At 43.3% G+C, this 15,238-nt stretch overlaps 1 protein-coding gene and 1 pseudogene across 3 annotated transcripts; one reads left to right on the top strand and one right to left on the bottom strand.

Annotated features, from left to right (window-relative positions):
* Positions 1 to 1,553: 1,553 nt before the first annotated feature.
* On the bottom strand, positions 1,554 to 5,326 carry LOC147757265 (uncharacterized). Of its 3 annotated transcripts, XM_086978842.1 has the most exons (3): positions 5,170 to 5,326; positions 3,999 to 4,151; positions 1,554 to 2,967 (listed from the first exon to the last, which is right to left on the bottom strand). In XM_086978842.1, exon 3 carries the CDS (start codon positions 2,764 to 2,766, stop codon positions 2,572 to 2,574), a length of 195 nt encoding a protein of 64 aa, XP_086834968.1. In that variant the 5' UTR covers positions 2,767 to 2,967; positions 3,999 to 4,151; positions 5,170 to 5,326; the 3' UTR covers positions 1,554 to 2,571. The 3 variants fall into 3 exon arrangements, with proteins under 3 accessions (XP_086834968.1, XP_086834969.1, XP_086834970.1); XM_086978843.1 differs by lacking the exons at positions 3,999 to 4,151; positions 5,170 to 5,326 and adding an exon at positions 3,571 to 3,921; XM_086978844.1 differs by lacking the exons at positions 3,999 to 4,151; positions 5,170 to 5,326 and adding an exon at positions 3,188 to 3,364.
* Positions 5,327 to 7,019: 1,693 nt separating this feature from the next.
* LOC111244217 (NPC intracellular cholesterol transporter 1 pseudogene) lies at positions 7,020 to 12,870 on the top strand (annotated as a pseudogene).
* The last annotated feature ends 2,368 nt before the right edge of the window (positions 12,871 to 15,238 follow it).

Raw genomic sequence — 15,238 nt, 5'->3', positions numbered from 1 at the left:
GTGGTAACGTGTTCGGTCGCTAAGCTTACCTAGACGTAAAGTGGTCTAGGTTTGAAAGTCAGCGGGGATACGCTCGGTTCTATATTGGAGGCCACCCGTGCTAAGTAATGCTTAACGGCAGACCAGCATGTAAGACTCGGAAGCACATTCGAAATATTTTATCCAATTTTCGAAGATGTTTAGCTAGATGTCTCGGGCCTATTTTGAAATGATTCCATCTGCGTATCTTTAATATCTTTAAGGCACAACAAGACAAACATGTTGTTCAATAAACAACAACTAAATACGTTTTCAATCATGTAACGCTTATAATAGACGCGCTTGTCTGAGCTTAACGACTGACATTATATTACCAAACGTTTCTACATGACGGACAATAACACGGAATTATACTCTTAGAGTTTCAATTACAGTATCGTAGTAGAAATAGTGCATTTTGTCCGCTTTGCTATTCTGCCATATTTCGCTTTTGTTGATAGAATTACACCTGTCGATGATCGAGTATGTGTCGATTAAAACGCTTGAACCACCGCGCCCTGACTTGTCGAACCTAACTTTAGCCTCTTCAAACGACCGCGTAGCTCACCGATCACACTTCAGTCGATTTCTCGTATTGCCGTCCGTTCACTGGCATACTAGCTTTTTCGAGCTGCGTTTGAGCTATGCTTAGAAATATGCCAATCTAGACAAAAAGTGCCTAGATGCGAAGGTGACATAGAAGGACTGCCTTTTGTTTGGTTGTTGGTGATGGCCTTATTGCGAAGGTCGAGACCTAGTGAATAGTAGCAATGAATGACTATAACAATAAGAATCTATATTTTGAAGGTAGTCGACTGTTCGGATGCATGTCATGACGAAGCGGCTGCCTTCACTCGATTCGGAGTGACAACGACGCACCATTGCACCATTGGAGTATGTCGGAAGGTCCGTATCTGTTTAGGGTACTGGTTAGGCAATCTTTTGGACGAACCATACGCTGCGTTGACTTTTCCCTTGCGCCTAAGCTGCCAACCTTTTCAAACAAATTATGACTGGTACTGCAATTTTTGATGTGGTCTAAAAAGCTACAAAAAAATTTTTTCCCAAACAAAAAAATTAGACTTACACAAAAAAACCAGACACGTCCATCAGTTTCTCAACAGCACAATATAAGACCTCAATCGCATCAGGGAAGTTTTTCTATTCTCAGTACAATATATTTGGCTTCTTCATAAAGTTATTCCGGTAAGTAGCTTTATATTATGCATATATATACAAATGTTAGTCATTATATGGTCTGCGTTACATAGATAAGAGGCGAATTAATTAAGCCGTAATTAGAGATGCCAGTGAACTCTACGCTTCGGCACTCTATAAGGGTTACGTAGATCGATCAAACTGGAAACCTATTACAAAAGTATCCAAATAAGACGTAATGGTAAGCCCAATATGAACGCCATATTGGTAACAAAGAATCTCTCTTTAGCATCTCGTCTCATCCTTATTTTCGGCATTCGTTAATTGGCCCAGTAGCCGTAAGGAAAGCTATAGGAAATAAATAGAAGGGAAGCAGCTTCTAGTAATATGTCACTCAGTACCTTTATTACCGTAAAAATGCAAAAAATAGCTCAATTATAATAACATGTTACAAATGCCTAGCTTAATATGGTGTTGTATTCAGCTGGGGATGATATCACATTCTTTTTCTGTAACATTTCCTGTGAACGTCGTTAGCTTGAATGTTGAACGATGCAATACTGTGCAAAAGATGGCACGACAATTGGGGTTCGATAATGCGTCGGCAAGTAGAACATTCTCGCCTTTCAGACCCATTAGGAAATGGCAAGCGACAATTAGAACAGCAGGGATCGGCTATTACAGTTCAGGGCAAAGTAATTTACGTTAAAAATATATGTCAAATAGATGACGCAAAATTTTAAAGCCAAACATTTGTTGGCGTTTCCCCTAATAAAAGCACTTCATCCAACGACATTTAAAGTAATGGCTCAAATCGAGGCACTATTACAAAGAAAAAGTGTACAAATAATACTCAGATATGATCCGGCCAAATTTAGTCGTAACGAATCAATTATATTCAGCCGTCAATCAATTATATCAATTCAGCCGGTAGCTTTGATCAGTGTTATGTAAACAAACATCTAGAATAGTCGCAAGTCCTGTGCATCTGATTCGGTCACTTTGGTCCAGATCAGATCGAGGAAATGTGCGAGAAAAAATGGCAGAATTCAGTTTTCTGTATTGTATCGCAGTGACGAAGAATTGACTGTTATTATTGTGACAAGAAGTGATTATTTCAGTTACCAACACGCCATTAGATGGGGAAAATAAATATTTCCCTATCGGTACATAATGATAAGTAAGATGCCTAAACGATATAGGGATCAATGTGTCAAGTCACAGTAATAACAGCCGGTGTCTTCCTTCGTCCACTATGGTACAAAGGTTCCGAAAATTTAATAACATATAGCCTCGTTCACTTATCTGCTGCTTAGCCATATTCTTAGCAGAGCTTTGAGCGTTCTCATTAGTAAACACACGTGGTACACGCATACGATGGCACTACGTAAGAATCTAGAATTCGACAGGTTTTAATCTGACGAATCTGCTTATAACGAACGCGCCAAGGCACGACGCGAACACAAGTCCGACGACAAATATGTAGAACGATTCTTCGTCGAAGACGTCTACAAAAGATGGAATCGAATCATATATGGTGTTGAAGAGGTTCAGCTCAGGTGTGATTCTTTTCACCCGCGTTCGCACCATTTCTACAGGCAAACCAGTGTAGTAATAAGGGGAACACTGCGATGGCGTCGCTGAAGATAAGTTGGTTTTATTAAACACGTTCTGATTTTATGCGATATCCTTCGGGTCTTGTAGTTCGTGGCTTATTATACAGTAATGGTCTTTTACCCACGTCTGTGTGCTCCTTGCTGGTCAGCTGTCGGTATCACAATACAGGATTTTCTGGAAAAGAGATTTGTTGAATTAGATTGAGAAAGATAGCCTTGCATAAATGAAATAAGCTGGGGTTATTTACCGAGGTATAAGTCACATATAATAACAATTAACGTCTACGCTCTATCAGAGGTAGAGAGAATGTATCTCATTTAACAACAGTATCTAAACAGCCTTATTTAGATGGAAATATAAACAACTTATTACAATAGAGAAATAAAATTATTACAATCGGAGAACTCCTTGTCAGCTGCTCGTAAAACCGTTTAACTGTTTTCAACAGCTTCAGGGTAACAAATCGTTTCTCCATGAATTCGTCCATACAAATCTACTGGACGTAGATTTCTCTGAGGAAAATTGTACTTTTGGCATGACATATCACCATCGCCTCATACTACCTTCAACTGACACCATTGACATTGCAAAATTGGCAAGTGCTATTTAGGTTCACCATAGCCTCTCAATTAGAGAGGCTATGGTGAACCTAAATAAAAATAAGTACGTCTAGTCTTTCAGAACGGTTTCTTCAATAGATAACATAAGCTGCATCTGTTTCCCTGGAATTCTCAGTTCATGAGTAATCATCGATTTCTACTATCGTTTTTTTCTTACCACAGGTTAGGATTCTTTCCAAAAGGGATAGGGCTTAAATTAGACGCTTTACTTGGGAATGCATAGTAACGCACACGTCGAGGTAACAGAGTGAACAACATGGGCACGTAAGCGCGATCGGTTCTAGATTTTCGACATCAAACAGTACAATAGGGTACTATTTCCCTCTTTAATTTCAATGTACTTCACAGCTTTACGCCAATGCAATATACACACACAAGTGAAGGACTCGCTATATACTGAAAAAGCAACGAACGCAAGTGGAACGTTACATCACGACGGTATCAACAGTGCTCCCCTATGAAATTAGCTCCTATGGTACGCAGTGAGGTATCCCACCTCAGAAGGAGAACGACAATTCTAATTTACTATATGAAATATGCCTCGCATCAAGTAAATAGCAAATGCTCACAATTTTCTATTCTCACCATATGATGTGAAGATATGCAGTACAGCGACTGATAGAACATTTGTAGCCATTGAATCAAAGGCAGCTCAGAGAGTGCAGAAGAACACAACGCATGATCTCAGGGTTCAAAACACACCAGGAGGATACGAAGAGCGGGCCTTGCTAGAGACGTCTGCAAAGAATGACGTGAAAGGAACAGACTTCGAACTGCACTGCGAAAAGAAATGGACTATTCTACAAACACGATTGTTTTTAGGAAATTCTGTGCTTGTTCTGTTGGAAGATAAAAATCCACGAGTAAGAGTTTCACAACACGTGAACTTAACCTAGTGTCATATTATTTATTAAAGGTTAACCCAAAAGTGGTGGTACCATTTGTACAAAGTTAAGAGTGATCCGAAGCGGAAGGTTTGAGCTGATTATGGTTAAAAATTGTATGCGCCGAATCTACCTGCGAGCGTTTCCTATATTTTTAAAAAAAATCTATCATAAAGACTAGACTTTTTCAGCACATTACATACAGACGACAAACACAAACGATGATTTCTCTAAACGCACATATTCTCCCAGATTCGATTTTTTTGTAATTCTCGAAGGCCAGATAGATTGCTTGGATGTTTAATGTTTTTGCTAGCAGATGGCGATAATGCAGTCAGCTATTTCCTTTTTCCCTTGCTTTCTGCCTTATGGCTGATTAAATGTGTTAAAAAACGTTCAAATTTTCGTACAGGTACTTACAAACCTTGTACACTAATAGCATGTCTTAAGTGTCACGGATATATATGTATATTTATATGAACTCATCAGCCTTAATGGTTCGATCATGCATTTCTATATAGATCTTCCTTGTGTCACTGGTCGTGCCAATACATTATCAGCTAAAAAAACTGCGTGAGTATAAAGTTAGTATACTCTTTCACTGTTAGTATACTGCCCGCTACGATCTGCTTCTGTTATCATGTTTTAAATGCTTAAAAAAAAAAATTAATTAGCCTTTTATTTCGCTACTCAGAAGAAATCTTTTATCTCACTTGGTTCTATTTTTGTGTTTGGATGGCTTGACCCATATAGTCGATCATTACGATTAGAATAGTGCTGAGCCCAGTTTTTATTTCAATTTAGCTTCTAATAAAGCAAACTATAAAAACTAAAAGCGAACAAAAGGAAATCACAGTCGTATAACTGCTTGCCTGTAAGTTCGATCCGAAGTCCTCGGGCCAGTCTGAGTCCGGTTACTTTTGTCAGGACGAAACCTATTTCAAAATTTCGCGCCATAGTCATCCCTCGCCCATCATGCATTGATCGCACCCCCAGGGATCTACTTGGCATCACGGTCAGTCTTCTCCCTCGCCACATTGCAGCGCTGTCATTGGGCAGTGACTGCTGTGTGGAGGCCGTGTGCTGCTGTTGCAGCCGCCGAGTACCCGTGCGAGTGGAGAAATAGGTTTGACGATTGGTCCTGGCGAATTAGACGGACGGGTGGTGGAAAAGGTGTCGTTGGTATCGATAGGGTGGTCGTTACCACGGTCGAAAAAAAATAGAGACGCACTCAGGTCGGCCGTCTCCTGTAGCAACAAATAAGAGCATTGGTAGTGGAAGTCGATTATTATCATTAGTTCTTCAAGGAGTGCCATGGGGAGTAGTTATTGAGGTGTATGGTGTAATGTTAACAGCAACGGTCATGGTGAATTGTTAATAGGGCCAAGTAGAGGCTTGCAAAAACCCACGAAGGATTATCGCAGTATCAACAGTAGATGTACCGGAAATATCAGAAAGCGCTGCGATGTTTCGGCCGTTCTTATTACCGTGCCGAATAGCAAATGTGTTCTATGCATAGTTCCGCTGAACTATCGTTATATCGTGTACATATATGTACAGATTAATAGAGTCGAAATACGCCACACACGCATTATCCCATGGTATTTGTTACGTTGCAACAGAGATTCCTAGTGGTATCACGAGCGTTACGACTGATATCGTTGCATCGTGCAATCGATGTGGCTGGTCGTATGGCATTGAAAGTGTGTGATGTTTAGTATCTGTTGTAAAATTCGGTTCGTCTCAATTGGTCGGTCGGTCTCTACTTCAGTTAACCAGTCAGCAAATAGCGTACATCGATCAAATATGAATAACAGCAGCATACTGGGAATTTAATTATAGGAAAGCAATGTTGGACAGTAGTGAAAAAATCGAATAATGATTTTTCGCGTTCCGTTTCTGTTCGATATTATTTGTTGATTTACGGTGGATGTGTGAAAGCGTGAACGTCGTGTTGGGGGCGTGCTGGTTGTACCATCAGTTTGTACGTATTATAGTACAGTGCGTTTTGCCCTCCCTCAGTGAAACCCATCGACGTGTTCTAATTGGATAAGGACAGAAAGTACTACTAACGAAGAAATTAAAAGAACACGAGACGACGACTGATGTAGCAGTAATTGCCACGGCACATCTAACGACGACGGAAGTGTACTCCGTTTGACACAAGTGTTGTCACGACGGGTCGATATATGACAGGTATTGATCCAGCAACGGACGTATTCATTCCTTTTTGATTACCACAGCTTTTGAAGTCCGGTTCCTTCTTTAGATTATTATTACTGCAGTTCCGCGTTCGAATAAAACGCCCTCTAGTATACTGTCCAGTTTCCTTACAACCGACAATATTATCATCGACAATAAACGGACCGCAGCAGCGATAGGACGTTTACAACCGTTGGATGCTTCGTCGTCCCGGATTTTTTCGGGTTATCTCTCTAACTGGGTCGACTGCCCAGAGCCGTCGTCGAAGAGTGTAAGCATCTCAGGCAGAATGATGAACCCAACGAAACACGACACCGACAGCTGTAGGCATTTGGCTGTAATATAGTAGAGCGGATTCACGTCCCAAGCCTTGTCAAATAGGACAGCCAGCTGACGGTTGCACGCGTAACTGTCGTGTAGCAGAGGGTCGTACGCATCGATATCAGTTTTAGCAGACCAGCTGCAAAGGATCGGAGGAGTCTTATGTGAGCCGTGATTGACGTCTGCCATCCTGTCAAGGATGGCTTACCTGTACAGTTGTAGTGGTAGTAGTCATGGTGGCTGTCGGGTTCCCCCCTTACGGATCCGAACTTCGGTCCCAGCGACCCAACGCCGCCTATCCGCATTAACGTTATTCATACCTGTTTTATTACTGTGGCACATACCGACAGCCAGTGCCGCCGTGAATCAGTGTGCCTTTCGTGGCCGTTGCAACATTGCCGTGAATGACAAAGAAGTCCCGTGTAAATACGATGGCCCTCCGTTACCCCTTGAGGATTTAGAAGCGGCTCAAATAGCCCAAGAGCTATGCCCTCATTTGTTCGAAGGAGCGTCGGATCCTACAAAGGTCGAACTGTGTTGCGACACGTTCCAGCTGAAAGCTATGCAACGCGACCTTCAGCCGCTGCAAGGAGTGGGCATGAAAAAATGCGAAAATTGCTTTATGTCATTTTTAAGCATCTTATGTGGCTTCTGCAATCCCAATCAAAGTGAGTACATGCGCGTGGTCAAGTCGTCGGAGACCGGCAAGTATTCAATGCCTTACAGTAACAAAACCGTGGAGAAGGTGCGATACGTGCTGCATGAGGAGTTTGCTACCGGTTTATATGAATCGTGCCAAAACGTTAAGTCGAACATTGGCACGGATACAGCGGTAATTGACTTGATGTGCGCGTCACGTAAGCCATGTCGATTAGAGGACTGGCTTTATGGTATAGGAACCGGCCCGCCCCAGGGCGTCGCACCGATGGAGATTCTCTACTACGTAGACTCAAAGACACACAAATTCGCCAAATTCGAACTCGAACCGCACAACCCTCCGTTTTATTCTTGCGATCGGCCAAATCCGTGGACAGGGTCAAATTGCAGCTGCACCGATTGTCCAAAAAAGTGCGGTAACTCGGTCCTCGAGGTTGTCCTACCTGAGCCGGACGGGGAATTCCGTATAGGCCATTACGAAGGTCCCACTGTGATTTCGCTTATGCTGTTCGTATTTCTTTCCGTTTTGGTTCTGGGTGGTTTCTGCCTGCACTCGCAGGTGGTCTCAGAGTCCTCGCTCAGCTCGCATGTCAACTCTGAAGGCTCGGTCTGTTCGTTTAACTCTGCAGTTCAGACGGATACGTCACCGCTGAACCGCGAGCCATATCGGAAAGTATCGAGTGCACAGGAGGAGTTGGCGCTGTACCCGAGCTCGAATCCGCTACCAGATCCAAATGCCGAAGAGGTGACCGCTGCCGTCCGAGAAGATAGCATGAACGATCTGCGGCGCAAAATGGAACGCGTCCTTCAAGAAGCCTTCCAGAAATGGGGAAATTTCGTTGCTCGAAGACCTCTCCAGGTAATGGCCTTCGGTGTCGCCCTTTCCGGGTTGATGTGCTTTGGTTTTTTAAATTTTCAAGTCACTACGGACCCTATCGATTTGTGGGTATCGAAGACGTCGCCGGCTCGTAAGCACATGGACTTCTACAACGAGCATTTCGGCCCCTTCTACCGCGTCGAGCAGCTAATCCTTATGCCCAAGAAGCAGACGACATTTTATGATAACGTGACAAAATCGTTTTACGGACCGGCGCTCGAGCAACGTTTCATGCTGGAGGCTTTACAACTGCAGCTGAAGGTGGAGGCTGTTACTGCAGTAGTGACTAACACTCAGGACGGCGCAAATCGTACAGTGTCATTAACGGACATCTGTCTTGCGCCATTGGCGCCGCAAAATAAAAACTGTTCAATTCAAACAGTGTTCGCGTTCTGGCAGAGTGACCCGGAAAAACTTGAAAAGCACGATTATCTACGCGTGTTTAAAAACTGTTTGACAGCTAGTGTTGCCGAAACCTCATGTTACGCTCGTTACCAAGGGCCAATCGATACGACTGCTTTGGTCCTCGGTGGTATAAAGGATGATAATTACAATCTTGCACAATCGCTCGTTATTACAATCCCCGTCAAGAATCACCTCAATGCGAAAGATAATGTGCTTGCGCTCGCCTGGGAAAAGGAGTTCATCCGTTTGATAGAAAACTACAATGCGACGATGTTCGACATAGGATTCAAAGCGGAACGATCGATTGAGGATGAACTAGAACGGGGTTCCCACTCCGACGTGGTGACTGTCATCGCGTCGTACCTTATTATGTTCGCCTATATAGCTATGGCCTTGGGAGACATCTCTTCTTGTTCGCGCCTCCTTGTGGACTCGAAGATCTTCCTTGGTCTGGTGGGTGTCCTAATCGTTCTTATTTCGGTCATTGCTTCTCTTGGAATCTTCTCCCTCGCCGGCGTACCCGCCACGTTGATCATTGTCGAAGTGATACCGTTTCTGGTGTTGGCCGTTGGCGTAGACAACATTTTCATCCTAGTGCAGTACTACCAGCGAGATACGAGGGGGCCTACAGAGAGCCTAGAGGAACAAGTAGGACGCGTTGTGGGCGAAGTTGCGCCGTCTATGCTGCTCTCGAGCGTCAGCATGTCGGCCTGCTTCTTCATTGGCGCACTCACCGATGCACCGGCCGTCAAAATCTTCGCCCTATACGCCGGCGTGGCTCTTATTATTAATTTCTTTCTTCAGATGACCTGTTTTATTGGCCTTTTCGTACTAGACACTCGGAGGCAAGAACAGAATCGGCTCGACCTGCTGTTCTGTGTTCAGCTGTCAAAACAACACAGTAAACAGCATGGCGACATTGATAACTCCTCGCTTTTGTACGCGTTCTTCAACAGTGTATACGCTCCATTCCTGCTAAAGGACATGGTACGGGGTATCGTGCTGATTGTATTCATCGCGTGGACATGCAATTCGTTATCGGTTATCCACAAGATCCCTATTGGCCTCGATCAACAGGTCGCTATGCCTGAAGATTCTTATATGCAGCGTTACTTTGAGTACCTCAACAGCTACCTCGAAGTGGGCCCCCCCCTGTACTTCATTATCAAAGGAGATTTCCATTATGAGGACCCGCGATATCGGCGCGTAATTTGTCGAGATCATGCCGGATGCAACGAACGCTCGTTACCTGCTCTGATCAATGCATTCACCAAGAAGAACACGTTGATGACGCGACTTCGCTCAAACTGGATGGACAGCTATATGACTTTCATGGCCTCGTCCAATTGCTGCTATAACAATATGACCAGCGGTCAGTTTTGCTACTCGAAAGATGTCGACCTGTTCCATCCACTCGAATGTAGGTCATGCGCTATTCACCATCTTGAGCAAGGTCTGAATGGCGACAACTTTACTAAATACCTGAATAATTTCCTCGGGGACATTCCCGGCAAGGCTTGCGCAGCCGGGGGAGCAGCTGAGCACAAGGGGTCGGTGAACGTAGTTGATAATCGTATAATTAGCTCAGCGTACTCCCTCTATCACACGGTGCTCAGAAGCTCGAAAGACTTTTACGAAGGACTCTACTGGGCTCGTTTCGTGGCCGACAATCTCACTCAAGAACTGCGCCAGCAGACGGGAGACGAAAACGTTGAAGTTATCCCGTACTCGCTTGTTCACGTCTTTTACGAGCAGTATCTCACGATGTGGCCGGATGTGTTCAGCAATCTAAGTTTCTCACTCGGCGCCATCTTTGTGGTAACGCTATTACTGCTCGGCTTCGATTGGATATCGGCATCGATTGTAACGTTCACTATCCTTTTAATTTTGATAAATTTAATGGGCTTGATGTATTGGTGGGATATCCCTCTAAATGCGGTGTCGCTGGTTAATTTAGTTGTCGGCGTGGGCATCTCAGTCGAATTCTGCTCGCACCTCGTTCGTGTCTACGCACTAAACGATGATCTCGATCGGAAAAAGCGCGCGCAGTTCGCTCTCACAAAGATGGGCAGTTCAATTTTGTCAGGTATCACACTGACGGACTGCGGCATCTTGGTGTTAGCGTTTGCCAAGTCGCAGATCTTCAAGATCTTCTATTTTCGCATGTACCTCGGCATTATCGCATTCGGCACGCTGCATTCACTCGTGTTCTTGCCCGTGTTTCTATCGATTGCGGGCAAACGCTCGTCAGGCAACACCCACTGCGAAACGATGGATAATTCCGACGAGCAGAATGGCCGTCGAACATACAGCCAGCATCAGACCGAGCGATTGTAGCAGTGGTTGCACGGCATACAGGCCCGCAGAGTGCAGCAAAAAGATTCTCGCAGGGGGATGTCTTTAAGCCGGTCGTCACTCAAAAAAATATCATCGAAAAGGGCGTCAGCCCTCAGCCAGTTGGGTAGCAATAGCCCGCCGCTACCCACTGAGAAACCAACTCAGGCCGCGGGCAGTAACGCTTCTGTGCCAGGTCAATTAAAACGTAATCCAAGCGATGTCGGCTCGGCTGGGTCTCAGACATGTGAAACAACGACGACTACAACAGCCGCCGCATCCGTCCCCGCAGGTGGTGGCACCGGTGATCAATCGCAAACTACTGCGCAACAGGATGATGACCAGATCCACCTAGAACAGCGCCAAAATCGATCGGCAGATCAGTCGCCATTGCATTCGACGGCGATTACGGCAACACCGACGGCAGCAGTTATTAGTGAGACGAAAAGTGGTTCCATTAACACTACAAACCCGGCCCGGTCCGGACGGCAAGTTTCCGTCGATATGGAGGTGACTTACGTTTGACCTTTTAGTTCTTAGTGACAACAATTATATAGACAACATTAACAGTGAGAGCTCTTACACAAGGCTGAACGTGTATCTCAAAACTACTCGACAACAGGACATGACATCACCAGGAAACAACCTCAGCTGTTAAGGCATCCGACAACGCCGCTGATGCGGTGTCGATTTTATTTTTTTCTAACAGTATAACTATGTTAATAGTGATGAGCTGCATTGATTTTAAGCCATGCCAAAACCGACGATTATTTCATCGTTTTGTCCGATGTGTATTATTTAATTGAATAACGACACCTTTTTGAGAATTGCACGTTTCCGGCAGACCTGTCCGTAGAATGGCATCCTACAGTAATGATAAGTGACGGCCGAAAGCTAACTAGATGTACAACAAAGCCGCAACTAGCAAAACATTCAACTACCTCTAGCTCCGTACGTATAATCGCATTATATGATGAAAAGTTGTATCATTTACTGTTTTTTTTCTATTGATTTAAGTTGTATTTTGCGTTGGTGCCGCAATAAGGGTCGGAAGGCCAGCTAATAGGAGTGTAAGCGACTGTACATATGTACGTGTGCGCGTACGTGTTGAAGTTGTTGAATGAAAAATAAATTTCATGCGCTGTAAGAAATCTAAGTAAAGATTGAAATAAATGAATCGGAAGCAATTAAAGGAAGGGTAAACAATAATCTTAAGTGAAAACTAAGAGATGAACTACTTACGATTGTAGCCAGCGCTATTGTCGAACGCTTGATTGTGTTCATTGAATATATCGACGATGTGTGTATATTGTGTTCATTTTAGTTAGGTTTCTGTGTGTTCATATGATGCAGACGCCCGCCGTCAGTCCATACATAGATTATATGGTAAATACGAAACCAATAGAGAGGAACCGCCCGCCTATTATTGGGAGACACTAGTTCTGATGACTGATCTGATGTGTTAGACTACCAATGCTATTGGTCTATGGCATACGCTTTTGCGGCGGAAAAAATCTAGTTACTTTACGTTGTTTATTTTGGCATCGTTCGTTGGAAAGCGATTTTTAAGATGTTTACTTATTGGTCAATGTTTATGTGGAGGATGATATGGCTCCAGAAATGCTATGTTTCGCTAGTTGTAACTAAGGTAGAGCTATCAGTGGTCGAAGCAGGTTGGAAGGATTAATTAACAAGAATTTGAAACGATTTTGATCAGAATAATAAACAAATGTTTTTGTTGATATTTAAATTTATTAGTATTATAAGAAAACCTGAATATACTGTCTCGTTTGTGTGAGCTGAGAAGTCGATAAGTCTAAATGTATATAATGTTCCCATTCGATCCGCGTTCTGTCATTGATAAAACAGTTCTATCTAGAAAAATTATGATAAAGCAAATTATTTAATGCCAGTTTGCCGGATAATGTGGTTAACACCTAGTCGTCTGCTATAGCTGACCAGAATGGATAGGTGAGCTGGTGAGGTGGATCGACGATCCCCTGTAGGTCAGAACTTGTTTACAGTTGATTTGACTTTGATAGAGGGGGCATAGACATGACACGGGGTGATCCGGACTGCGCGTCCATCGGTGGGTCCACCCGACGATGGCAAACGCAAATAAACTGGTAAAGCACAAAAAGAAGGAACTAGCCGGCAAGTCGGGACCGGAAAGAAGGGCATCCAAGGGTAAAAGATATAATGCTTCAGATGGCAGTAAGTTTAAGGCGGAGCGCGGTCCATGAGTCTGAAGTAGTGACCAGTGCGTCTGGCCAAAAGTTAAACGAATGGCCTCTAGTCGTTAAGGCAAAACGCTAAATGTCGTGCAACTAGGAGAAAGAGAATTGCCTGGCTGCCGTGTTTGCATTCTGGTAGATGGGCCATTGTATGAGAAGCTCATAGGACAAATGTAAAAGAAAGTTTTTCCATTTTCTCCTAGCCAAAAAAAAAAAACGACGAAGTAACCAAACAAAGAAAAGGGGTCTAGGCGTATTTAAAATAGTGAAGAGAAAAATGGTCTTGTTCGGTCCATACATACATATATATTCCTCTAAAAATTCCTTGTAATGTATTTTGCAAAATAGAGACACGTCATTACCACGGAAGTATTTTCCGTTGTCCGTAATCGTCCGCGAACTGTGATACACACCAGCCGTATCTAGTAGGACAGCGTATATATTAGAGTGAATTTTGCGGAAGTAGTTTACCAGCTGTGCTATCTGAAAAACATACAAAATTTGCCATCAGGAATCCGCTTTAGAGACGAGTCGGCTATTTATCCTCATGCCAGGGAATTAACAAGCTTAAGCTGTCATACTTAATATATATTAACATATACGTACATACCCTCATATAGGCATCAATTAGTCGAACTTGTATCCCTAGGATATGAGCTTTTTGATTCATCTTATGGCAGCAGTATTATAAGGTGACAAGAAGCCTAAGTAGTAAAATTCCTAACGATGCAATTAGCATTTTGTACGGATCTTCGATGGTGGAGGAACCTTCGTTTCATCAGATACCTGATTAAGGGTGTTCCAATAGATTAAAACGCAAGAAGAAAAACAGGCTTTCGAAAAGAAGTGTGTTTAACACACTCAAACAGTTACCGGATTGTAGGATACCATTCCAAAGCCAATCGACGAGTTAAAATACCAACAAATGCGAGGACATGCGATTGTTAGATGACATAGTTTTATTACAAAATATCGGCAAAAGAGGCAGATGTAAAGTAGTCGTAATAACTCTGTCGGTCAGTAATAACTAAGTCAAAATCTGTTTTTGATTAATGTCGTTCGTTCTGTTTCACTCTAATTGACCGATATAAACAAAATGCCTTTCATGTGTGTTTCATTGCTTCGAAGGACCTACTCTTATTCTGTTTACCACGGTTAAGCTTTTCCTTATCGATAGAAGAGCTTCCCAGCATTATCTAATCGTAATAAGGTTACAGTTCTACGTAAACGCTTTGGAGATTCTATAACTTCTGTGATTAGAAGCCATTTGAGACGAGCATAGAATAGCACAATTTGTCATCGACCATCTAGCCCAGAAACCCAGTTCCCCTTCACTCCGTTCGTTCGTTCATACGCAGATGTTCGTATTCTTAACATGAGAACAATAGAGATCGATTACACCGGAAAATTTCAACCATATATGTACTTCGACTATTAGCGTAAGTAGTGAGGTGAAACTGCTGTTTCGCTGGTTCGAATCCATCCGTCGTCTTTTGTCGACCAGATAACCAGAGCATGTGTGTCAACAACTACTATTTATTGTGGTGGCTACGGTGTATTAAAGTTAGATGTCCGTAATGGATGCTGTTAAATAGCAATTATATGAACGGTGGCAATGGACGGTGCTATCGATAGGAAACAAATGTTAAGACGAACGATAACTTACCGAAAGACATCAGTTGCATCGCTAAGCGGCCCATGTTACTTAAGCTAACATTAATGCTAGTACTTGGACATGCGAGAGCTGTAAACGAGTCGTACGCTTTGTCGGTCGTGAGTAGTCTCATGGGATCAACCGCGCTCCAGGCAAAAAAACATCGAAACCTCAAAGTGCCGCTTAATTTTAGCTAGAATTGACTACAAGCACGAACAGACACTGTTACTACTTAACATAAAAGATACACATTTTTT

This window comes from Varroa destructor, unplaced genomic scaffold (assembly GCF_002443255.2).
Source record: "Varroa destructor unplaced genomic scaffold, Vdes_3.0 BEIS01000002.1, whole genome shotgun sequence".
Classification (NCBI taxonomy): domain Eukaryota; kingdom Metazoa; phylum Arthropoda; class Arachnida; order Mesostigmata; family Varroidae; genus Varroa; species Varroa destructor.
This window is presented reverse-complemented; position numbering and strand designations above follow the sequence as displayed.

What these genes read in the sequence shown, in the direction of transcription:
- LOC147757265 (XM_086978842.1), bottom strand. Translation starts at nt 2,766, where the DNA reads ATGGTGCGAACGCGGGTGAAAAGAATCACACCTGAGCTGAACCTCTTC.